The following is a 27,433-nucleotide window of genomic DNA, read 5'->3' on the forward strand; positions in this document are numbered from 1 at the left end:
TTTAACGACATTAGCGGAAAAGCTAAATTGTAACACATTTCGCTTTCAGAATTAATTTTCATAAACGCTTTCCAATCAAAAAGCCAGAACCCACCCTCATCACGTGGCCGGATGTATTTCGGCGGAGAAACAGGAAGCGCTACAGCAGGAGGAGAGAGAAAGAGAGAGGGAGGTGGAGTGTGAATGAAACTGGCAGGCCGTGAAAACGCTGCCATCTCTCAAATCAGGACCGCACTGGCCAAGGTTGGGGTACGATATGCGCTCGGCTTTCTTTCACATCACCTGTCGCGTCACCTGCGCTGTCTGCATGCCGCAACACACAGACACACACACGACCAAACACGAAGGCTGTGTTTTAAAACCTAGCGAGCTGTCTTCCAGCACAGCTTTTAATATGGCATAGGTGCGTACGTTTGGAAAACTCCCCCCAATAATGCTGTCTAGATAGGCATCTCACTAGGTTTTGAAACACACTCCCATGATCACCCGTAATCAAAGCACTGTCTGTCGTTCATATAAATGCTCATATTGGGCTGTTTGCGTGGTTGTGAAGCAGGTGTTGGTGCTTGAAAGAGGAATCGAGTAAGTGTTTGTTTTGATGAATCTTGTTACGTTTTGCTAGCGTGGCCTTTGGCTGTTTGGACAGAAAATGGTCTTGTAAATAACTTTCTAATACTGAAATGAAATGTCTTATTTGTTTTAAAGGAAGCTGATAGTGTAGGTCTATAAGTAGTATTAATGCACCTGTGTGTAATACAAACCACAGGTTAATAATAGGCACCTGGTTTTGTGCTTGACTGTCAGAACTGTGATTTCTTGCTTTAGACTATTCTATTATGATGAATTATACCAATAAGTGGCATTTAGAAACCATTTTTGTGTTTCTGTTTACATGGAGGCACCCAAAGGTGTACATCTCATTATTCGAATTAAGTATATCTTTGTCTACTTTATCTTTTTAAAATTCTAATGTCTTCATAATATTCATAATATTGCTCATATTTGTTGTCAGTGCAAGTCTAAAGTTACTGAAGATTTTGTTTGTTTTCTCTCTTTCTGAAGATGTGGAAAAGAGAACAAAAGCTTTAGTTTAGGCTTGTACAGCAATATTATTATATAATATTCTGGAAACACTTTACAATAAGGTCCATTTGTTAACATTACTTAATGTATTAACTAACATGAACTAACAATGAGCAATACATTTGTTGCAGTATTTATGAATATTTGTTAATGTTCGTTAAAAATACAGCTGTTTATTCATGTTAGTTCACAGTGCATTAATATTCATTATAATATTGCTCAGACTTGTTGCCAGTGTAAGTCTAAACTTAGGTTTTGTTTCTTTTTTCTCTCCCACGGTAGATGTGGGTGGCACCATGAGCGTGAAAGCTTTTGAGCTGGTTCCCGCTGTGGAGCGGGAGCAGTTGATGGGCGAAAAAGTGCGGATAAACATTGAATGCATTGAGTGCTGTGGCCCACATCTGTACCTGGGCACCAATGACTGCTTCATCCATCACTTCATACTAGAGGAGCAAACGACAGCCAAAGGTAAGCTGGCCTACAAAGCCCAGAAACTCCTCCACAAATACCTGGGCCTGAAGAAGCCAGTAGCAGAACTGAAGGCCGCCTCTGCTTTGGAACGTCTAATCGTCCTCTGTGATTCAACCATCACTGTTGTGGACATGGTTACCCTGGAGCTTGTCCCCTTTGGTGGCACTAAGCTCAAAGGTGTGACTGCGTTTTGTATCAACGAGAATCCGGTGACAGGGGATGCGTTCTGTGTGGAAATGGCGGTGGTTTTGGCACGCAGACGGGCAGTCCAGATATGTACGGTCCATGAGGACAGAGTGCAAATGTTAAAGGAAGTGACCACACCAGAACAGCCCTGTGCCCTGAGCCTGGACGGGTACAATATCTGTCTTGCCCTGTCCACACAGTATATGATTCTGAACTACAGCACAGGAGCCTCTCAGGATCTGTTCCCTTATGACTGTGAAGAAAGGAAACCCATTGTTAAGAGGATCGGCCGGGAAGAGTTTCTTCTGGCTGGCCCAGGCGGGCTTGGTGAGTTACATGACCGAACACAACACTGATCAGTACACGTGTTCATTTCTCCCACCATTTTTATTCCCATTTCATTAAAAGCTAGCACCAGCATTAGGTTTTTCTTTGCCCTATTGAAGCATATTAGTCATCAGTGACATTGAGGATCTACACTACACAGAATCAGATCTGTGGTGAATTTTTAGAAGTGAATTTATTTAAAAAAATGTTTTACCTTTTTCCCCACTGATTTTCTTTCTTTGCTATCATCAGTTTAATGGTTCAGGACATAGTAATATACATTTTAAATGTATGTCTATAGTAAATCTAGATATTACTCTCATTCTATAATTTGTGTTTAGTGAAATATTAATTGATTTTGCTACCAATAGAGTACTGCAGTGATGGCATGTTTTTGTAGAACAACCCAGAAGTTAGCATCGCCCTGGTTTCCTCGACAAAAACCCCAAAACATTTTTTCCATTGACTTTTGGAGAAACTCTGACTTTTGCAGAAAATAAGCTCTGCGACAAGCAAAAGTTTATGATTCTTACACGTTTTTTCCATCATGATAATCTTCATAAATCAAGTAAAAAGCTGAATGAACGTTATAAACAAACTAAACCACGGCACTGCAATTAAGCATCCCATAACTCTTTCAGTCTTTATTCAAAAAACATTTGCCCTGTTAGAAGTTAGAGTGGAGGAGGTGTAAAGGTGGACTAGTAGTGATTGATAGTGTTAGTGAAAGTTACTTCTAAAAGTAATGCGTTACAATATTACGCTACTCCCTAAAAAAGTAGCAAATTGTGTTACTTTTTATCATGTGTAACTGATATGATTTTTCCGTATTCTCAGACCTAAAAAGTTAACCAACGCGAATTCCACGTGCAAATCCAAGAAAAAATGTTTGGGGGGGTGTGTGTGGTTTACTGTATGATGATTAAAATCACGAAATGGCCTTAATCATTAAATAAACTGCAAAATGTTGCGTTTTCTAATACATTTATTTCATGCACGGATTGCTTCTTGACAGCGCTACACGAGCCGTGGTTTGCCATGGTTCGAGGTGCCAAATGCAAGTAAAAATCGATGCACCGGTGAAACGGTGTTACTCGCCAGTTGCCCGGTAACTTTTTTTATAATGAATTTTGACAATGCATTGTTGTGAGAATGTGATATGGCTTAATGCAGTCATCAGATCGCAACTGTTGTGATGTATTTATTTAAATATATTCTGACGCGCTGCATGTTTCAGAGTAAAGAACAACACTGTGTTCATTTTCTGTTTAGATTCACTGTAAATGCCACTCTGCAAGTGCTATGTGTGTTTGAGTCACTTATAATTTGCATTTGGGAACGCAACATGTGCCATTGCCAACCATCTTACCGAATTCATAATGAGAATCGTTTATAAATCTGTTATCAAAAAAAGAAAAGCGTTAAGGCCTCCCTGTGGTTGTCCGCCAAAATGAAAGCTCAATGGTTTAAAGTTTGAAAGCAAAGAAATTAGGACAACCATAAATGTTAGTATTGTAGCGGTCAGGTTTTACCTTCTTTTTGTCTTTAGCTGCGTTCACATGCCTGTTTTATGGTAAGTAACGCATTAGGTTTTTCCACCTGGGCTGGGCTTGGTTGTTTGTTTATTAATAACAAAGTTCCTTTTTTTGGCAAATGTAAAAGCCCTTTCACACCAAAAGTGAAATAATAAGCCTCAGGCTGAAGGAAATGCCAATTCACGTCTGTTCAGTAGAGAGCACAGCTCAAACAAACCTTTCAGCTCTGCTGCCATTCCGAACTGCAGCAGAATTGGACGCAGGAAAAGAAAGTTTAACACACTTTCTTCAGCAATAAAAATATAAATGTGTTTATCTAAAGTCATTTTTGCTTAGTATGGTTTAATCATCCAGGTGGATGCTGCACATTGGTGGTGGTTGAGGAGATTCCTCCTTCTATGTAAAGTGTTTTGAGTGCCGAGAAAAGCGCTAAATAAATGTAATGAATTATTATTATTATTATTATTATTATTATTAATTAGATCATCGAAGGTCAGCAGCAAAGATATTGGTCAATAAAGTGATATTAAATACATAAATTATATATATTACTTATTGCAGATTTGCATAGTAGGCTATTCTGAGTTAGCATTTCACTGTTTGTATTCATTTTGAGGAAATGAGTAAATGCATGCTCGCATTTGGTCTAGAACTACAAATACCCACAACCACCGCCATTCATTACACAGCGCACACAACGCCTCGGAGAGGTGTTAATCAGTTAATCAGGTGTTACTTGCGTTACTTATTTGAAAAAGTAACTCAGATATTTTGTTGTAACTTTACTCGTTACTTGGAAAAAAGTAATTTGATTACGTAACTCTCGTTACTCGTAATGCGTTACCCCCAACACGGTTGATTGATTGCAGAATGATGGAACTCGTTTCCTGGTTTTGGTCTACAAAAATGTCACCCCTGCAGCACTCTATATAAGACAAGAGTCTGATCATGAAAGTCACTTTTTTGTAAACCTAAATGTTTTGGAGGAAATTACTCCTTATGTGACCCTGAGGAGTATCATACATTTTCTATGACGAATGTCTGGTATAAGTTCTAAATATAAGTTATATTATATTATAAGTCCAGCCACAGCCCACCTGAGATATAAAGCTGTCCTCTCTGCTGTGACTGTACTCATGGTGATCATTTGTGATGAGTCATGCATCTCTCTGTATCTTTATCTCTCAGGGATGTTTGCAAATGCAGAAGGCATATCTCAGCGTGCTCCGGTGAGCTGGTCCGAGAGCGTGATCGCGGCGGCTGTGTGTTTCCCGTATGTTGTCGCGCTGGATGAAAGCTTTGTGACCGTTCACAGCATGTTGGACCAGCAGCTCAAACAGACACTGTCATTCAGAGATGGACACCTTCTGCAGGATTTTGAAGGTAAGAGTGTATTCCCATACATTTAGCATTATTTCACCCTTTGGGCCGATTCACACAGACCGCATTTTTGCTGGTAAATACACGAGACCTGGGTCAGTGGAAGGATTTTTTTTTTTTTACAATTCTGTTACATGTGCCAGACACTGCAAAAGATGCGAGTTTAAATGGTTAAAGACATCCATCTAGCGTTATGACGTTACATTGAGGAAAAGTAGTGTAGGGCCATGAAATGGAAAAACGTGGCCCCTTACTCTGTATTCACGGTTAAAGAAGAACGAAGAAGAAGAAATTGTCATCATTTATTCACCCTCAAGTTGTTCCAAACCTATACGAATTTCTGTCTTCTGCAAAAAAAAAAAAAAAAAAAAGCAAAACAAAAGGAAGAATATGGGTAACCAAACAGTTGATGGTTCCCATTGACAACTATAGTATGAGAAAAAAAATACTATAGAAGTCAATGGGGCCCATCAAATGTTTGGTTACTGACATTCTTCAAAATATCTTCTTTTACAGTATGTTCAGCAGAAGAGAGAAATTCATACAGGTTTGTAACAACTTGAGGGTGAGTAGATAATGGCAAGAATTTTTTTTTGGGGGGGGGGGGGGGGTGAACTATCCCTTTAAGGTCCCTTTCCTTCATAGCACCTCAGAAAAACGTAGTTATGGTAATGACATTTTAATTGAAGGGCTAAAAGTAGTCTGTTTAATATGTTGTACTGTTGGTACTGATGACGTTTAGGCAGTGGTGGAAAGAGTACTAAAAAATTGTACTTAAGTAAAAGTGTTGCTACTTAAGAAATACTTTACTTGAGTACAAGTAGAAGTACTGGAAAATAATGACTTGACTAAGAGTAAATACGTAGTTTTTCACGTTCATTTACTACGTTACAAAGTACTTTAGTATATTTTTCTATTTTTATCTAAAATAAGTCAGCAATATGGAGCGTAAAACACTCCATTTCATTCATACTGGAAGCAAGAGGGCACCCTTATAGGAAACCCCTTATATGGGCATCAGATCCCTACAGCTAAATAACATGCAGATACAGAGTGATGTTTTTTGACTAATGAAAAAATAAACACTATTGCAATGATCTGTGTTTATCTGTGTTATTCAAGCCATCTCTGGTATTCTCGTAAGAATGATGTATATCTATAATGCAATGCTAATCGACATAGCCTGTATCAGAGTATATATATTTTTTATAAAATTAAATATTTTCTGTCTCACTCTTAAGAAGCAACATCAACATGGGACCACTGAAGCAAGTTATTTCAAACACGACTGACGTGTTTGTATATATAGTGATTTTGGAGCAAAACATTATATTAATCTCATAAATTGTTGTTTGACACAATGCTAGGCAAACATATCAGCTATCCCTGTTGCTAAGAGCGATTGTTTCATTACAAATTTTGAAAAGTCCACGTAAGATCATTTGAATGTTTTTTTTAAAAAGGGCAAAAACACAAAAGGGTGGGAGGTCTGATCAAAGAATTGAGGGATTAAAACAGTATGAATAGAAAAATGCCTGTAAAAAAATAAAGTGGGGTAGGGGTTAATATGTTAAAGGGATAGTTCGGCCAAAAATGATATTAAACCCATGATTTACTCACCCTCAAGCCGTTCGAGATGCATATGTCAATAATTTTTCAGACGAACACATTTTCAGTTATTTTAGAATATGTCTTAGATCTTTCAGTGGTTATAATGTCAAGTTATGGGGTCCACCTCCTTCAAGTCCCAAAAATGTGCATGCATCCTTCACAAAAGTAATCCATCCGGCTCCAGGGGGATAAACGAAGGCCTTCTGAGGGTAATCCCTGCGGTTTTGTCGTAAAAATATACATATTTAAAACTTTATAAATGAAAATAACTGGCTTCCGGCAACGGTCGACGCGTGTTCATGGGAGATGGATGCCGGCGTATGACGTAGGACGTAGCGAAGGAAGCGTCGTGACGTAGTAAAATATACATATACTAACAATAACGCCAAATGTAAGGAGGTGGTTGTTTGTCTCCTGTCGTCGCCGATTCGGGGTCTGAGTCCGTCTCGAACATGTAAGGCCGGATAACATTTCCCTCAGCAATGTCCATCATTACAGGTGTTTTATATATATCACCAAGCTACAGCATACATTACCCTAGTTACCTGTGGTTGGCCTGGCTGTGCGTCACTCAGAAAACAACAGGCCAATCAGAGGCTAATAAATATTAATTAGAAAGGCCAAAATCAACCTCTTCTTAGCAGAGCTCCTGAGAAAGGAGCTGTAAAAATTTATTGGGATGGTTTTTGGTACTTATACCGCAAATATATATTCTTAAGGACATCAAAACCTAAAATAAAACTACAGAAAGGTGTACAATATGGGACCTTTAAAATCAGAATAAGCGCATAGCTCACTAAATATGAGCATACATTCACTAAAATATTGAAACGTTAGCGATACTACTGATTCAAAACGCGAGAGCCAGTGATTGACTGTCAACTGCAGTTTGAACGCCCGCCCCCCCCAGCTGAACTGGAAGTTTTGATAGGTTTTGCAGCTGAGTCAGACCTGTCAGTTATTGGCTGAAGCGCTTCAGACCTTTCTGTGATTGGCTGAAGCGCAGGGCTCCACCACAGTAGTTTGAAAAGTGTCTGTCAAATGTCAGCTCGCCCTGTTACTCCGTCGTCACCTTTGTCAAAGTACTTTTGGTGAAAAATAAATGTTGTGAAGTTGAATACTTTATTTTTATTCAACTCAAGTAAAAGTACCACAATTTATTTATACTCTACTCTACTACTTTATTAAAAATCTACTCAAGTACTGTAACGAAAGTATTTGTAATTAGTTACCTCTTTCTCGTAACCACATTTTCAATTATGGCAAGTTAAATGTTGCATATGCTCTATTTATAGCATCTACATTCATAGTTGAGCAAGTCATACTCTGCAGGCTCTAAGGTGAAAACTACACTTGTTGTTTTCACTTTCCATTACAGAATGGACATACACTGCGAATTACACAAAATCAGTCATTACAACTAACAGTAAACAAATATATACATACTTTATGCCTTTTCAGTGGGTGCACTGGTCATCTTTATATCCGCAATACAACTCTGACGAACTGTAATAAAGTGCGAAGGAAAGTGTGGAAGGGAGAAGCCCTTCCGTTACTGCCGTGATCAGTAAGGTTAGGCCTATCGCTCTGGGAGACTGTAAGCTGGATCTCGAACAGTTTGTACCGATCCATCCTCGAACGAGAGTAAAAACGAGAGTAAATGACGACTGCTATGTTCATTCTTACCAGTGTTGGGGTAATTCATTACAAGTAACTTGAATGATGTAATCAGATTACTTTTCAAGTAACTAGTAAAGTAACACATTACTTTTTAAATGTACAACAAAATATCTGAGTTACTTTTTCAAATAAGTAACACAAGTTACTTTGTTTTCCCATTTATTGACTGACAGCTCTCTTGTCCCAATGTTGAGACAAATGGAAGTGCTGAGGCGTTGTGTGTAAACATGATGGTTATTGTAGTTCTAGACTAAATGTGAGAAGGCATTTACTCATCTCACTTGCACAAAAAAAAGATTCAATATTCCTTAAAATGAATAAAATCAATGAAATGCAGAATCAGAATATTAAGCAAACGTGCAATAGCCTAACTAAATATGTTAAATAAAACATTTTTATGCATTTAATCTCACTTTATTGACCAATGTACCTGCTTCTGACCTTTGATGATTCAGTTAAACCATAAGCAAAAATAACTATAGATTTTTTTTATTTTTTTTTATTGGCAAAGTGTTAAACTTTTTTCTCCTGCATCTATTCTTCTGTTATCCAGAACAGCTGAAAGGTTTGACCGGCGCCCTCTACTGTACATGCGTGAATCTGCATTTCCTTCAGCCTGAGGCTTATTATTTCACTTTTGGTGTGAAAGGGTCTTTACATTTGCCCCAAAAATATAACTTTTTTTGTTATAAAAAAACAAGCCCAGCCCAGGTGAAAAAAAGTAGCGTAAAAGTAACGTAACGCATTAGTTTTCTAAAAAAAAGTAACTAAGTAACGCAATGAGTTACTTTTTAAGTGAGTAATGTAATATTGTAATGCATTACTTTTCAAAGTAACTTTCCCCAACACTGATTCTTACAACCAACAACAATCGCTAAGGAGACTTTCTTGTCTACAGCTGCTCCGTCGTCGAAATAATGGCGCACTGTGTTTAGCTCACTCAGGGCGGGTCTATGCTAAAACTGCAGTGTCAGTCAACAGTCGTGGATGGGGCAAAAGTACGTCACATTGCCTCGAATCTGAGAACGGGTTGTTCTGAGACAGTGCTTATGATTTATGTTCAAACATAAAATTTTTGCATAATAGGTGCCCTTTAATTCACACTAATTAGTCAAATGAATAGATGTACAGTGAGGAAAATAAGTATTTGAACACCCTGCTATTTTGCAAGTTCTCCCACTTAGAAATCATGGAGGGGTCTGAAATTGTCATCGTAGGTGCATGTCCACTGTGAGAGGCATAATCTAAAAAAAAAAAATCCAGAAATCACAATGATTTTTTTAACTATTTATTTGTATGATACAGCTGCAAATAAGTATTTGAACACCTGAGTAAATCAATGTTAATATTTGGTACAGTAGCATTTGTTTGCAATTACAGAGGTCAGACGTTTCCTGTAGTTTTTCACCAGGTTTGCACACATTGCAGGAGGGATTTTGGCCCACTCCTCCACACAGATCTTCTCTAGATCAGTCAGGTTTCTGGGCTGTCGCTGAGAAACACGGAGTTTGAGCTCCCTCCAAAGATTCTTTATTGGGTTTAGGTCTGGAGACTGGCTAGGCCACGCCAGAACCTTGATATGCTTCTTACAGAGCCACTCCTTGGTTATCCTGGCTGTGTGCTTCGGGTCATTGTCATGTTGGAAGACCCAGCCTCGACCCATCTTCAATGCTCTAACTGAGGGAAGGAGGTTGTTCCCCAAAATCTCGCAATACATGGCCCCGGTCATCCTCTCCTTTATACAGTGCAGTCGACCTGTCCCATGTGCAGAAAAACACCCCCAAAGCGTGATGCTACCACCCCCATGCTTCACAGTAGGGATGGTGTTCTTGGGATGGTACCCATCATTCTTCTTCCTCCAAACACGTTTAGTGGAATTATGACCAAAAAGTTCCATTTTGGTCTCATCTGACCACATGACTTTCTCCCATGACTCCTCTGGATCATCCAAATGGTCATTGGCACACTTAAGACGGGCCTTGACATGTGCTGGTTTAAGCAGGGGAACCTTCCGTGCCATGCATGATTTCAAACCATGACGTCTTAGTGTATTACCAACAGTAACCTTGGAAACGGTGGTCCCAGCTCTTTTCAGGTCATTGACCAGCTCCTCCTGTGTAGTTCTGGGCTGATTTCTCACCTTTCTTAGGATCATTGAGACCCCACGAGGTGAGATCTTGCATGGAGCCCCAGTCCGAGGGAGATTGACTGTCATGTTTAGCTTCTTCCATTTTCTAATGATTGCTCCAACAGTGGACCTTTTTTCACCAAGCTTCTTGGCAATTTCCCCGTAGCTCTTTCCAGCCTTGTGGAGGTGTACAATTTTGTTGCTAGTGTCTTTGGACAGCTCTTTGGTCTTGGCCATGTTAGTAGTTGGATTCTTACTGATTGTATGGGGTGGACAGGTGTCTTTATGCAGCTAACGACCTCAAACAGGTGCATCTAATTTAGGATAATAAATGGAGTGGAGGTGGACATTTTAAAGGCAGACTAACAGGTCTTTGAGGGTCAGAATTCTAGCTGATAGACAGGTGTTCAAATACTTATTTGCAGCTGTATCATACAAATAAATAGTTAAAAAATCATATATTGTGATTTCTGGATTTTTTTTTTTTAGATTATGTCTCTCACAGTGGACATGCACCTACGATGACAATTTCAGACCCCTCCATGATTTCCAAGTGGGAGAACTTGCAAAATAGCAGGGTGTTCAAATACTTATTTTCCTCACTGTAAATGTTTATTCGGTTAGCTTAAAAAATAAATAAATAAATAAATAATAATACAAAAAACAAGCAATATTTATAATCCCTCATGATGATAATAGATTTTTTATTTTTGAAAGCAATGTTAAAGATGCAAATTTGTAAGGTTAGTAAAACTTAATTCAGTACAACTGATTTAATTGTTTATAGAAGAACATGTAGTTAAAGATAGAAATCTACAACATAGTTTCAGAACAAAATTCTGTAGGAGAAACAGTAAAGAAGCAGCTGAAAAATCTATATAAATAAAGATCTCCAGTGTCTTAGTTGGTATTCCTTTAGATTGCTTGTGCTGCAGTCAAGTATTTACAAATATTGATTTCTCTGAAGTGCTGAGGTAAATTTCCCTACAAAGCAGCAGGGAAATTTTCTCCTGTCAAGTCTTGCTAAAGCTTGATAGTGCTTGAATCGGGAGGGCAAAAACCAGACACATTCACATTTAATAAAGCAATCAGCGCAGAGAATGTAGTGAAGGCAATTTATTTAGGAGCATCTGATATAATGTGTTATGACAAGCTCGGATCAGGTCAGTCACCATACGTCCCGTGTCAAAAACTCATTATTGTGCAGATCACAAGCTTGATTATTTTTCAGCAGTTTAATCACCATCAGTCGTTACGTTCTCATGTCTTATGAATGTGCTGTTCTTTATGCCAAAGCATTTATTTCCATGAATGTGGCTTTATTTCCATGGATGTGAAATTGGTGTTTTATGTAAACGCACGTTATCCATTTTACATCCTTCAACGTTCCCCATTGTATTGCAACTCTGTGGAATTAAAGGGTTTGTTCACCCAAAAATGAAAATTACCCCATGATTTACTCACCCTCAAGACATCCATATGACATTCTTCTTCCAGACGAATACAATCGGAGTTATATTAAAAATGTCCTGGCTCTTCCAAGCTTTATAATGCCAGTGAATGGCTGGTTTCTGTTTTAAAGTCCATAAAGTACATCCATTCATGATAAAAGTGCTTCACACGACTCTGGGGTGTTAATAAAGGCCGTCTGAAGTTAGGCATGTGCCGGTATCACATTTTCATGCTGCGATTAATTGAGTGAGCTTTTATCACGGTATGCGGTATTATCACGATATTTTAATTGCACATGAGAAACAGATGGATTGGGGGGTGGTGTAAAAAATAAATAAAACTTGCATCACAAGGTGTAATTGTGATTGTCAAAACATTTGGTAACTAAACTGAATTTTATTAAGTTTAGTGACAACATGTTACAATGATTACATGGTACAATAACTGGTAGGCTACTGTTTCTATTGCTTTACACAAATTTAACGATTTCAATTCAATACTTGGGATTTGATTTAAATCTTGATTCACTATTGACTAATTTTGGATAAATATTAGGAAGGCTACAGTAGATAGGCCACATGTTTTTTTTTTTCTCATGAAAAAAAAATCTCACAAAATGCTATGTAACCATATAGAGCCCTATCAGCTGGTATTATTAAAGGTTACAAATAACTAATTAAATCAAATATAATGTGGTTTTCATTATAACAATTATGTAATGACACAAGTAAAAATATAATAAATATGTAAAAAAGTGCAGTGCACATATTCAGCAAAATACTCCTCTTTATCTATTTGTTTTAGTCATCTAACATGCTGCTGGTCATTAAATGGTTTAAATGTAACGTTCTGTGACACAATTGTTCTCCTGTTTCATATCAAAAGTAACCTGCTCTGTCTTGTTTGACGGTCTTCGTGTCCTCTTTGCTCCGCGATTTTTCTCTGCGTGAGAAAACGGATGTGTGGCGTGAGCGTGTGAAGAGTCTCGCGCTGAATGCGTCGAGTTGGCAGCTCTGCTTTTAGAAGCGGGATGGATCCGGATAGTTCGGCGGCGGCCATAGACTGTTTGCGGCGGCGTTCCTCCTTCCACCATGCTGCTTCTCCATGTGAGGACTGTTTACATTAGACTAGAAGTGCGCACCGGCCGTATGCTTATACAAGTGGCGATTGTTTACATCAGAGTGCGCACGTGTTTCGCGCAGCATATACGCAGTGTTTGTTTAAGCGGTTGATGGAAAATAAGCTATAATGCGCGTTCTAAAAATCTAAATTCGGATTATTATTTTTCGCGGTATTTTGAAGTGCCCGCGATAACAATATCGTGCATATTCATTACCGCGATTTATCGCATTACCGAATACCGGCACATGCCTATCTGAAGTGAAGCGATGCGTTTGTGTAAGAAAAATATCCACATTTAAGACTTTATAGACTAAAATAACTAGCAGACGGCCTACGCAAGTCGACTTGACATAGGATGTGCGAATAGCGTAAGCTTTGACGCCTCTCGCAGTTCAAACAAACAGGGCTCGGCAACAAACTCAAGCTCCTCCGACATTTCTCTTTAAAAATTCTCGTTTTAGACTTTTAATTCGTGAATGGTGTTTTGTTTTGCTCTATCCTCTGCACTCCCGCCTTTGTCAATGCGTCAGGTCAAGGGTCACTCTTTCGTCGTAAATCGATGCGTACGGCTGTCTCGATAAAGTTTAAAATATGAATATTTTTCTTACACGAACGCATCGCTTCACTTCAGAAGGCCTTTATTAACACCCCAGAGACGTGTGGAGCACTTGTATCATGAATGGATGCACTTTGATGGACTTCAAAACATAAATGGCCATTCACTGCCATTATAAAGCTTGGAAGAGTCAGGACATTTTTTTAATATAACTCCGATTGTATTCCTCTGAAAGAAGAATGTCATATACACCTAGGATGGCTTGAGGGTGAGTAAATCATGGGCTAATTTTCATTTTGGGTGAACTATCTCTTTAAGCAGCATTTACAGCGTTCAGGTAGTGTGGTGCTCAAAGAGCAGAACACACAATGAATGTCTTTTTGTCAACTTTATAAAAAGCCTCTAATTTCTCAGGTAAGGTGGTGTTGGCCTCATCAAAAGCGGTGTATATGCTGGTGCCTCTCCCTCTGGAGCGTCAGATCCAAGACCTGTTGGCAAGCCATCGAGTCGAGGAAGCCCTGACCCTCACCGAGGCCGCACAGAGAAACATTCCCAAAGAGAAATATCAGGTACGCCAAGCCGTTCTGACTATGGTAAGATATAAGAGTATTTCTCTCAATGGAGAAAGGATTTTAATTGATGATTTTCTCTTTTTATGTTGTAGATATTGCACAAAAGAATTCTCCAACAAGCAGGATTCATCCAATTTGGCCAGCTTCAGTTTTTAGAAGCGAAAGAGCATTTTAGGTGAAGTACATCATTTTGTCATGCAATTAATACTGTTAATTGCTGCTCAGGCCCAGATGTTTCAGAGGATGACTGAATGGAGTTAATTAACTTCTTTGCTAATTGCTTCTTATCCCTCTGCACACCTGACCCTAATCGCCGTATGCTAATGGATGGAGAACAGAAACTTGTCTAATAGCTGAATAAATGGCTGACGTAAATATCAGTGTATTCACCATGTTGAATTCGGCATGTATTTTAAGTTGCTACATCTGTCATACGGCATGAACTATTAACCCATTTGAATCACAGATTGCAAGTACTACTATAATATTTCAGATGACAAGGAGAAGGTACATCTGGAATAAATCTTTAAAACCTTATCTTCCAAAATTGAGCAAATGGACAGTTGCCACCAGTGTTATTTTATTATATAGTATTTAACATTTTTAAAGGGATAGTTCACTTTGAAATTAAATTTTGGTATGTTTTAGCTTACCTCAAGGGCATCCAAGACGTAGGTGTCTTTTTTTCCGCAGTAGTTTAAATTTTGATATTTTTAGGTCAAACCGTTCTTGTCTCTGTCATACCATGCAGGTCTATGGTCACAGTCTCAAAGAGCATGCACAGAATCCAAATTAAAACAATTCCCCATCGTCCAAATTAAACAATTCCCCATCGTAAGTACACATTGATGGCCTAAGACACGAAACGAGCGGTTTGTGTGAGAAAACGAACAGTAGGCTATTTATATCGTTTTTAGCTCTTATACACAGCCACGTCCAAGTGATCTGAGGGCGCTCGCGCATCCTGGTGTGTGACGTGTACGCAGACAGGTGCATAGATATATATACACTAGATGTTGCCTTAAAGACATTCGTTCCAATGAACTGCCGTAGACAAAATTGAAACTACTGCGGAAAAAAAGACACCTACATCTTGGATGCCCTTGAGGTAAGCTAAAACATAACAAAATTTAATTTCAAAGTGAACTATCCCTTTAATTAGCTTTTAAATTTAAGTTTGTTTTTGTAATTTTATGTGCTTTTGTGAATTTTATTATTTTCTTTTTTATATATATTTTTAGTTGTAGTCATTGTTATGGAAAAAAGAATGTAAAAGATAATTGCAACTTTTTATCTCACAATTCTGGCTTTTTTTTCCTCATAATTGCGAGTTTACATCTTGCAATTCCAAAAAACTAATTCTCAGAATTGTGAGATTAACTTGCAATTGTGACTTTATTGCAGTTACAAGTTTATATCTCGCAATTATAACCTTTTCTCACAATTAAGAGTTTACTGTATATCCTTCAATTTTGACTTATTTTCTCAGAATTGTGATTTATTTTATGGTGGAAACAAGCTTCCATACATTATAGTACTTCAGTTTAAACTTATTTTATTTCTTGTAGTTGCCATGGCAACATTTCTAATTTTTGTTTTAAGTGTTTCATCTAATATTTTTATTTTATTGCAATTAACAAAAACAATTTTAAAGGTGCTGTATGTAGGATCCAGCGGCCTCTAGCGGTGATGTTTCAGATTGCAACAACAGTGCTCGTGCGCGTGCTCAAACTCAAGAGCGCGAACTCACCGGCGGCCACACTGAGACTTTCAACACAACGGAGAAAGCATCACACAACATGCTGGAAACTCATGTAAACTCCCACTGCAACATTACCATAATAGGCTACTTTTATCAGCTTGACATAGAACTAATGCTCCATGCTCGTACCATGATAACGTTACATCGACTGTATTTTGCCGACATGTGGTGTTATCTAGCATTATTTTACTAACTATTTGTGTATCTTTCACAATCAGCAATGTCAACATAGGTCAATGAATGAAAACGAAAACGGTTAGTCAACTAGACTGGACAATATCAGTGTAACAATAAGACAGTAGGAAGTAATATTACTGTACTGAACATGTCTGGAAATGTGTATTATAAACAATATGATAGTAGTGGGATGAGTGACGTTAGACAGTAGATCTAGTACATAAAATAAAAGTTACATCCTAAAGCACCTGCTTTTTGTTATCATGGAACAGTCTTTTGTATTCATTTCATGTCTTATGTATGTTATATTTTACCTTGCTATTTCAAAACGGAGGTCTCTCCATAATTCAAACGCTCTGCCGATGTTGATCCGTGTTTTCGTCCTGAGTCGATCCGATTGACGTTTGGCCTGACGAGCTTCAGCAGATATATATATATATATATATATATATAATTTTTTTTTTTTTTTTTTTTTTTTTTTTTTTGGGAGTTTGTGTTGGAGTTTGTGTTGGAGTCTGTGTTGTGCTGGAGGCAGGTCGTTTTTTGGTGTTATCAGACTCCATGTCGTTAGCTGCAGTGCAGTTGCAATAGACTGTAGGCTCGGGAGCGCGCATGCACGTCACATCCGGTGGATTTCGCAGAAAATCCGACCCGGAGACTACACATAAAAATAGGAATACTGGCCTTCAGAGGTAATAGCAAAACACGAAAAGTGGATCAATGTAATGTGTGATTACAACCCCTTCACAGACGGGCAATAAAAAAAGGATTCATTTTATAAAAAAAGTTACATACAGCACCTTTAATACTTTTAGTTTTAATTAACAGTATCAACACAGGATTCCACTGTAGTGTTTTTAATAATAATACAGCAAAAGAAACTTTAACAAAATAAAAACCTTGTTATAATAATAATAAAAATGTTGCTTTATCTAATGCCCATCACAGGAAGGGACAGCTGGATGTGCGGGAGCTGATCTCTCTTTATCCGCTGCTCCTGCCCGCTTCTTCTTCTTTCACACGTTGCCACCCACCACTTCATGAATTTGCTGACCTGAACCACCTGACGCAGGGGGACCAGGAGAAGGTACAGCGCTTCAAATGTTTTCTCATCAGCTACCTACACGAGGTGCGCAGCAGCGACAGCGCTAATGGTTTCCGTGAAGACGTAGATACGGCGTTGCTAAAGCTGTACGCAGAGACTGGCCACGAGAGTCTTTTGGACTTGCTGGCCTCTGATAACGCCTGTCTTCTGGCAGACAGCGCCCCCTGGCTGGAGAAGCATCACAAGTGGGTACTCGCTTTTGTATTTCTTTGAGTAGCTGTTGATAAAGTTTTGACAGTTTATTTTTGCAAGAAAGCTAAGAATGCAAAAGATGAAGCTTCACGTTTTGTAGTATTTTGGTTGTTGTCTTATAAACCATTAGGATGCATTAATCATCAATGCCCTCTGTCCTTTTATTCACAGCAGTTGTCATGGCAGTACATTACTTTTTTAAAACTTAAATAAATGACAGTGTTTAAATAACTTGCGGCATTCCTTATTGTGTGTGATTTGACTGTTAATGGTGTTTCTGTTTGTTCAGGTATTATGCTCTTGGACTTCTTTATCACTACAACGGTCAGGATTCTGCTGCTTTACAGGTGGGATCTAATTGAACATTCTGATTGTGGTAACAAGCTAGGAAAAGTTTGCTGCCAATTTTAAAAGCATTTTCCGAATTAAAATACAATTTAAGCTCTGCTGACATCCTCTTTGGCATTCTGTTGATTACCGCAGAAAAATATTTTGATTCATCCTGCAGTTTGGAAAGAAAAGTTGAAGTCCAACAGACAATTGTTCATTACAACCTGCGTAGAATAATATTAACAATATATATATTTTAAGATATAATTTATTTCAGTGATGAAAAAGCTGAATTTTCAGCATTGTTACTCCCGTCTTCAGTGTCTAATGATGTTTCAGAAAGCATTCTAAAATGCTGATTTGGTGTTTAAGAAACATTTCTTTTATCTTACATCTATTATTATCAATGTTGAAAATGGTTTAGCTGCTAAATATTTTTGCGGAAAACCATAGCCACTTTTCCACTGTCGTACTAAAAGGTTCCAAGGAAGGTAAGGAACTGTTACGGTTACATTTCTACTTGAACTCGGTTCGGCACGGATGGATTACAAAGCGTTCTCAGCCCGGAAATCTCAACTGCGCTAGTAGAATGCGTGTAGTGACATCGCCACTTAGGATTGGCCAGTTTCTCTGTAGTCGCCAAGCATGTTATTTGAGTGAAGTAAACACAAGTTAATAATAGAAATATCTGATCTTCCTCCATAATGCGGTCGCTATCTGCATCTCATACCTTGTGTAAACTCTTACATCACCAAGGCAACGACTGACGCATTTGTATTACATTCCAAAGAGCTCCATTATCAACCCTGCAGTGGAAAATGAAACCATATCCGTACTGGCTGGGCTGGGCCGGACCGGCACGGAATTGAACCGTTAAGCAACGAGATCGATTTGGCCCAACAGTGGAAAAGCAGCTACATGAAAGTTATTATTTTAAGAATAGGAAGTTCAAGGATTATTCACCCAAAAATGACAATTCTGACATAACTGACTCATCCTTAAGGTGTTCCAAACCAGTATGAAGTCTTTTTTTTATATATATATATACTATGGAAGTCAATGGGACCCATCAACTGCTTTTCTAAATTCTTCAAAATATCTTCTGTGTTCAGCAGAAGAAACAAATTCATACAGGTTTGAAATAACTTGAGGGTCAGTAAATGAGGATAGAATTTTCATTTTTGGGTGGACTATCCCTTTTAAAAGAACAGCATTTATTTGAAATAGAAATCTTTTGTAGCATTACTTTTAATAGATAATTCATACTTGCTGAATAAAAGTAGTATTATTTATTTATTTATTTATTTATTTTTAAATCTTACTGACCCAAAACTTTTGAATGGTAGTGTGTGTGTGTGTGTATATATTGTAAATACAACTTAAGTGGCAAATAAAATGAACACATTTGCAGAGTTTTAATGATCACTTCCATGAAAATGCACTACCCATTTGATTAGGCTTTTTCTGTAGATTTTCAAACTGACATTGTGCATAGTAAATACTTCTGTTAGTCAGGAAGTCTGATGCAGATGTTGACTGAGACTGATATTCTAATGGCCATGTATTGGCCAGTTAATCTTCCTGGATGATGTATCGGTCTATCCAAGTTAATGGTGCGTTCAGGTTCTCCTGGGAAGTTTACAGCAGGTGCGTTCAAGTCACTTTCCTCGTAGTAAGATGGCGGTGTACTTTCTCTTAATAACAAAAAAATACAGCAAGGTTCTTAAACTCTAGTTCTAGAAAATTAAGAACAAAGAAATGTGCATCAGGTGTACTTTGGTTTTTTATGTTTTTAATTAAGTTATGAACCACTGCACACTTTATTGTATATTACATTGTTATATTATAATGCCATCATATTCTGTGCAGGCAATTAGCTTACTTCACTGTAAACAGAAAAGCCTGACAATATCACTGCTAAATACCATTAAGTATTGTGGTATTACGCAATGTTTCTCACTGACACACCCCCAACTTGATAAATTTGGACTTCCCACTTGCATTTACGACATTGTGGTGGCGTTCATGTCCGTAAATACAATATTTTACAAGATCACTTGAACGCACCATAAGACTGGCGTAATAAAATTGCTTCCCAATCTTCTCTGTCTAAATGTACAGTAATTACATTGTTTCAGTTTGTGTCATGACCAGTTAAAAAGTATCAGTAATAATTCAGTAGTAAATAGTTCTGGAGTAACAGGTAAGGGTGGTGTGTGTGTTTTACCTGGAATATTCATGTTAAGCAAGATGCAGTTCTATTTAAGAACCTTACAATTGGATGTGCTCTCAGGTAATGGATAAATAAGAGTTTTTTTTTTTTTTTTTTTTTTTTTTTTTTTTTTAAATCCTGTCCTGTTGTAGATGTGGGTTAAGATTGTCAATGGAGATCTCCAAGACTCAACACGACCAGATCTGTTTGAATATGTCGTGGATTTTCTTAGTTTCTGCTCCAACCTTGACCTTGTGTGGCGGCATGCAGACTGGGCACTACAGAAAGATCAAAAGGTGTGTACTTCATCCTCATTGTAATGAACTATTTTAGGTCTACAGAATATTCTAGAGGGTGTAATTGACTAGCTGTCTCTATCTTTTGGATGACCTACAGATTGGTGTGCAAATCTTCACCAAAAGGCCTACCTCAGAGGAGAAGATGGGGCAGTTAAACCCAAATGATGTGATTGCGTATTTGGAGAAACACAGTCAGGCCCTTCTGCTCTACCTGGAACACCTGGTGCTAGAGAAGAAATTGCAGGTAATAGCACCACTGCCAAAGCATTATTGATTCTTTAGTCAAGTGCTGTACCTACTATATGCTAAAAGGTTGCCCAACTCTTTAGGGCTTTTCATAATTAACCCGGGGTTTGCAATTAATCCTGGGTATTTATAAACTGACGTTTCATACTGTACATTCCTAAACTCTGGGTTACTGATTGGATGAATGCCTTTGTTTACATAAATACTCTAGCATTGCACATCCTCGGATTACAGTATATATTGTCGAATGAAGTATCAAGTTTATCCTGAATAGGTTTTTCAGACTATAAATGTAAGAATCACTCCAATTCAGTCCAATTGACGTGTTTTTTGTCATCATTGTCTTTCAAATGCTGAAACTACTGTTTATACAGTGCGCCGTGTTTCCGTGACTGTCCAAAGCACGTGAATATGTGGCACATGATTGGTTGTCTGTTGTTAAGCAACTAGTGTAACATTGTAACTTCGCTATACTTGTTTGGCACTGCAATGCGTGGTAAAAACCACAACGCAGTGCTAATCTTGTTTCGGTGTATAGAACGATGATATCCTGGGGTTAAGCGCAGTATGAAAAAGCTCTTTTGTGTGTTGTGTCTGTTTTTACAGAAAGAGAAGTATCACACACATCTGGCCGTGCTGTATGCAGACAAAGTCCTGGGCTTGATATCACGACCATCAGCCAATGAGGAACAACTGTCTGCTGCCCGCCAGAAACTACAACGGTTACTGAAAGAGTCCAATCTCTGCAGAGTCCAGTTACTACTAGGTAGGTACCCAGTAGCTGGATGCCTGTGCCTCTTCTCCAATATACACAAGACTTTTGATCCTTTGATTGCAGTATAATTAATTGTCCCTTTGTGAAAAGGGCACCGACAGCAGAGGTAAGAGTTGAGCGGATAGGTGTTGATCTGTGCATAAAACTCTAGTGATCTTTGGGTTTGCAGATATGTCTTGTTGCATTTTTCTTTCTTTTCAGGTTCTGTGTTACCAATAAATGCTTTGCAATAATGCTGCTAAACACAAACTTTAATTTCAAACATTACTATTGACAGAGGTTTACAGCATTTCACTAGATTTGTAATGAGAAACATATTGAATCCATTGGCAATTATACACAGAAACTTAAAGGAACTCTGTTTTTACTGCAAAATAATGCATGAAATAAAGGCAATGGTGATAATAATACAAATAATAATAATACTAATAATACATTTATGCTGATTGGGTTCCAAAAACAATGGTGAATGTAAAATGGACTGACACAATATTAACTGAATTGAATTTAAAAAAGATGAGTGAATGCAAAGTGAACTCATTATATACTGAAATATTTCTCAACTGGTCCTTTTACAAGTCTGAACATCCTTATAGAGTAACTATATGGCAGTAGAGTGTGGGCAAAAGGCATTGATTGTTAGTTTTCCCCATACTATTTCAATGTGATTTTTGTTTTTCTATTCTGATTTTATGTCTTTTAACTGGTGCCATATGAGATTTTTATGAGAGAACAGTATTTATCATATCGCAGCTGAAATTGAAATCGCAATATATGTGTATGCCTAGTGTTAAGAGCTAAAATATGGTTTGATCTGCTTGTGCTTGTAGGTAAAATTCAGGACTCCGAGCTGCTGCTACTTGAGCGAGCTACACTTCATGGAAAGTTAGAAGAACATGACAAGGCCTTGCACATTCTAGTGCACCAGCTCAAAGACTCGCCTGCAGCTGAGGAATACTGCTCTTGGGCCTCTGCATCTCAGGACCGGTCCTACCGTCAGAAGCTTTTCCACCAACTCTTGAGCGTTTACTTGGACCCGGATTTACCGGGAGGGGCACAAACAATAGCAGCAGTCGACCTGCTTAACCGACATGCTGAGGATTTTGACGCAGTGCATGTGTTAAAGCTCCTTCCAGAGGAGTGGTCTCTACCATTACTCCGTCCTTTCCTGTGTGGGGCGCTGAGGGCTAGTGTACATGCACGCTGCACTTCCCAGGTTGCAGTGGGGCTGGCCCGGGCACAAAACCTCCAGCTTCAGCATGACAGGGTGAGTTCTCATGAATTATGTTTTTATGTCAGAGCCTATTGTAGCCTGTCTTGCGGACAGTGCTTCGACATGTAGCTTTGGTTCGGGGTGAGCTGAGTTCAAGTCCCGTCTTAGGGACCTTTTTTGATCCTGTCCCCCTCTCTCTCTCACTTCATGTCTTATCAGTTCTCTATACTATACTATACTATCCTATCTCAATAAAGGCAAAAACAGTGGGCCGGGCACTTCTATATTTTTACCTGTAGAGTAACCTCAATCGCACATCTGTCTGTCTCTGTGTCAAATTTCATTTTGATATTTTTGCTGGGCATAAAGTAAAAAAAATGTCAGGGTTTTACAACTGTCTAGATTAGTGGTGGACTGATATATCGCCAAGGCAGATATTTGGCATTTTTAAAATATCAGCATCGGCCAATAAGTTTTTCTGATTGGCTGATGTGTTGGAAGCGTTTCCTTTTATAATATTTGAAACAGAAAAGGCAAACAATCAGGCTAAAATACTTTCTCATTTACCGTCAACATTCAGCAAATGCGCATCTACATCATTTAAACAAATGAAACATAAATGAAACTTGACTATTTCAGACAAATATTTGTTTGACAAATCAAAGTCATATGGTAAAGTCAAGGTCAATAAGTTGTCATTAAAAGGTCAGATTATCTTATATTTTAAGCGAGGCAAAATTAGTTCAGGTTGCAAAAAAATGTCATGCAGTGTGAATTTAATAATTCATGATGAATATTTGTACAACTTTTTTTAAATGATTGGTCTGTGTACTCTATACACTACTGTTCAAAGGTTCCGGGTCTTCAGTGTCACATGATCCTTCTGAAATCATTCTAATATGCTGATTTGATGCTTGAGAAACATTTCTTGCTATTATCAATTTTGAAAACAGCTACAAAAAACTTGGCCGACCCCAAACTTTTGAACTGTAGATTTATTTTGTTTTATTTTAGTGTATACATTTTATTTTGTTTATTAAAACCAAATGAAACCAACATGAATAATAGGGATGCACCGATACCACTTTTTCCAGACCGAGTCCGATACCGATACTTTCATTTTTGGTACTCGCCGATACCGATACCGTAACCGATACCTGTATTTTTAATTTTCAATTAATTTTTAATTAATGCATTTGTAATTTTTAAATGTATTGGTAGAGAAACCAAAAGAATATCAATCATATTAGTTGTTTATTAAATTTAAACTTAATTTGTTCATCAAATATATATTGCATATTCATTACTGTATAAATTAAATATAGATGGATCTTTTTGTAAAGTTAAAAAAGGTAGCCTATTTAGTCAAGAGCAGTGAGTAATTTATATGTCCTTTGTTTGATTAACCTTAAAACACAGCAGCAGATTAATTAAACTGCTGCACCTTTAAGACCGACCGCACGGATCCCATTTGAATTATACTGTCTACGTTCACTTGAGATATAACAGAGACTTTGTTTACTAGGATACTCGCCAACAATGAAAAGTGAATTCATCCTTACAAGTGCAAGACGTGAAAGACTTCCATTCAGTATTGCGCGCTGTCTGAGGCGATGGTTTTCGGGGCGCGCGCTTTGGATGTTTGAAGTTCATGTAACTTCTTGACCTGCAAATGTCCTGTAATAATGTAGGCAACCACTCGTTAAACACAAATAAGGTAACAGTTTATGTTTTACTATACGATTTATTTTTAATCCAAATAACACGTGCTGAGTGAACGATCAGCAATCAAGAGCATTCAACAGAAGTGCTCTCTCTCTCTCTCTCTCTCTCTCTCTCTCTCTCTCTCTCTCTCTCTCTCTCTCTCTCTCTCTCTCTCTCTCTCTCTCTCTCTCTCTCTCTCTCTCACTCTCTCTCTCTTTCTGGTCAGTTAACGTTAATAATAAGCGACATGCCTCGGTTTACTTTCTTTGCCATTGACATCCGACTGAACTACAAACTTTCCACTGACGTCTGATGCGCTCGACCAGCTCGCGCGTCTGTGCCGCTTGCGCGCTCAATCCACTGCGCGTTTTTCTTTTATCAGCTCGCGCACCACAGGCGTTACTATATTCTGTTTAATGTTTCACTAATAAGATATATTTACCTCATAGACAGCCTTCTTTTTTATCCCCATTATAATTTCTGTTTTCAGTGTTTCTTTGTCTGGACACAAACACTGTGCACACGCTGCCTGGTATCGGTTGTTGGTATCGAGACATTTTTATGAGTACGAGTACGAGTACATGAGCTCAGTATCGGCCCGATACCGGATACTGGTATCGGTATCGGTGCATCCTAATAAATAACGTTTTATTTATATATATGTGTATATAATATACATACACACACTTGTCCACTACAGTGCATGTCATTGACCCACTAACCACTGCGTTCTGTGTTGCACAGCTGAAGTATCGAGGCGGCCCAATATTAGTGTCTGAAAAGAAGGGATGCCAGCTGTGCCACAACACCTTCAGCGAGCCAGACTGCGCCTGCTTGCCTGGCGGAACGCCGGTCCACATTCACTGTGTGGCCAAGAAAGCCCTGGACTTGCCAAAGCGCCAACATGAAAATGCCCACCGCAGCAATCACACATGAAGCTGATCTGTGGGGCAAGCGACAAATTCTGGCGTTACTCCTGTACCGCACACATGAGAAGGCTGAGTGCATAGGGCAACTGTTCAGAGCCCTCACAAAAGCAGGACCTGCTTTCCCTGTGTGTGAGGGAGTCAGTCAACAAATAAGTGTTTGGGAATTTGAGATACTATTTATTCCATACACACAACACTGACAATGAATATGAACTTTTTAATCAACATCAAACTAACCCCCCACCACTGGTTGATCTTTTTAGCATTGCCTTATGACTGGTCCAGTGGCTGTCTTGAAATATTTAGCTTTTAAGTGGGTGGTATCCATGTTAACTATTATTTGCAAACTGTTTGAGGTCAAAATGCTAGTGTCTTGACTATCTGTTCCCTGTGGGGATACTCATCAAAAATTGGTTTATGCGATTCAGCCGATCAATAGTTTTCATTAAACAAACACCAAAGTCAATTGCTCTGTTCTCAGAGAGTGACAGGTTATAGCCTTAAGTGATTGCATCATGATTCTTTTAATATAAGGGAGAAATGCTTACAAATTATTTTCATAATATCATCATGAATATGGTTTGTGGTCATCATCGCTCTTTTAAACCATTTAATAGTAATTTTCTGAGATAAAAAGGGAAGATTTTCCAGAATTTCCATGTTCATCTTCTGGCTACAGTCCGATCTGGGTAACTTCAAAGTTACGTCAGTGTTATGTAAAATTCTGCAATGAAAGTCTATGATTAATTAGTACAACCCAAGAAAAATATTATTCTCCCTCTCTCTCCCTCTCTCCCTCTCTCCCTCCCTCCCTCTCTCTCCCTCTCTCTCTCTCTCTCTCTCAAAGTGATATTTAGTTAAAAAATGGTTGCCATATCAAACAAACCAATGGACTCAGGCTGTGCTGTGTTTGTGTACATGCTATAGCTAAATGCTAAAGTTGCTTATAACATCCAAAATGTTTGTTTCTCATATGCATGTGGTGACGTGGATGTGAGTCCTCATGTCTTAATGCTAAGCTGTGATTTTACAGATCAAAACATATTTTAACATGATCAATTACATTTGTGTTTTTTGGTGAAGCACAGTAGTAGCAATGGCTGCAGAGGGTTTTGCCTGAGAATAATCTGTAACCTCATATTTGAATAAGTATCTGAAATATTTTCTCTGTAGAAGTGAAAATAGTGAGATTTTAAAGGCGGAATAAGTGAATGGGGAAAAAAGCACAGAAGAAACACTGCTTACTACTAATAAATACTAAAAATGTCCTCGGTTATAACCAGGGAATGGTAGGGTGACTGTTTCCCTTGATGTTTTTTTACAGAAACGGTTTAGCAAGTGCAAATATAACATTTATTATAGTGATCATTGGCTGCAAGGATAATGGTAAATTGTATCCAAACAAATTTGTCACAGTTAATTTAAATACTATTGTACACAATCTTGGGCAGTGGATCCAGCACAAGTTCCACACTTGAAATGCCGGTGTAGGAAAGTTTATGTGCGCTATTTAGCCTTTGCTTTGATTTGCTGATGCGTTTCTCCCAGAAAAAGTTCCACTCGTCAAAAGTGCAACCAAATTTTTCCTTCTGTCTGAAGTGAGACTGTAAACTTTTCAGCTTGAGCAACAATGGAAATCCTCTACATCTCTTTACGTCCACTTTAAGTATTTTATGGATACATGGATACTGGTGTGTACATACTGTATTAATAACTGTTTGTTGCTTTGTAAATCAATGCCGGTGTGGGTGGAATGTACAAAATGTAAAGACGTCCATTTTAATAAACGATTATGCCTACATGAATAGAGCACACTGTTTAGGATGATGTACTTCATGGAAAGAGACTAACAGAAAGACAGAAGAGCCAAATGGCTGGACCTGTTCCATTTGTTTTGTTAATCAATCCAACATCCTTGCAGAAAGATTTCAGTTTGCATCATAGTTTGCCATCAGCCTGAGGAATGGGGGAAAAAAATCAATGCATCAATTTCACAAGTTCAAGTATGATTCGTATGGTTCGATTAGGGTCCAATTCTCACTATTAACTACGACTTTTGCCTCAATAAATCCCTAATTACTACTTATTAATAGTCAGTAAGTTAGATGTTAAGTTTAGGTATTGGGTAGGATTAAGGGATGTAGAATATGGTCATTCAGAATAAGGCATTAATATTTGCTTTATAAGTACTATTAAACAGACAGTATCTTACTACAGGCATGCTAATAAGCGACTAGTTAATAGTGAGAATTGGACCCTAAACTAAAGTGTTACCATATATATATATATATATATATATATATATATATATATATATATATATATATATATATATAGGCTAAATATGGACAAAAGTATTGGGACACGCCCCTTAATTCTTGTAATA

At 38.1% G+C, this 27,433-nt stretch overlaps 1 protein-coding gene across 3 annotated transcripts; it reads left to right on the plus strand.

The window, feature by feature from the left end:
• The first annotated feature begins 103 nt into the window (after positions 1-103).
• On the plus strand, positions 104-26,857 carry tgfbrap1 (transforming growth factor, beta receptor associated protein 1). Of its 3 annotated transcripts, none has more exons than XM_081381084.1 (12): positions 104-249; positions 1,366-2,067; positions 4,791-4,985; positions 13,946-14,100; positions 14,196-14,278; positions 16,991-17,332; positions 17,629-17,686; positions 20,034-20,177; positions 20,278-20,424; positions 21,033-21,192; positions 22,032-22,468; positions 24,863-26,857. In XM_081381084.1, the coding sequence occupies exons 2-12, from the start codon at positions 1,380-1,382 to the stop codon at positions 25,052-25,054; spliced, it is 2,601 nt and encodes an 866-aa protein (XP_081237210.1). In that variant the 5' UTR covers positions 104-249; positions 1,366-1,379; the 3' UTR covers positions 25,055-26,857. The 3 variants fall into 3 exon arrangements, with proteins under 3 accessions (XP_081237210.1, XP_081237211.1, XP_081237212.1); XM_081381085.1 differs by having other exon boundaries at positions 124-243; XM_081381086.1 differs by having other exon boundaries at positions 144-582.
• Positions 26,858-27,433: the final 576 nt, after the last annotated feature.

Source organism: Scardinius erythrophthalmus (assembly GCF_964197995.2).
Source record: "Scardinius erythrophthalmus genome assembly, chromosome: 12".
Classification (NCBI taxonomy): domain Eukaryota; kingdom Metazoa; phylum Chordata; class Actinopteri; order Cypriniformes; family Leuciscidae; genus Scardinius; species Scardinius erythrophthalmus.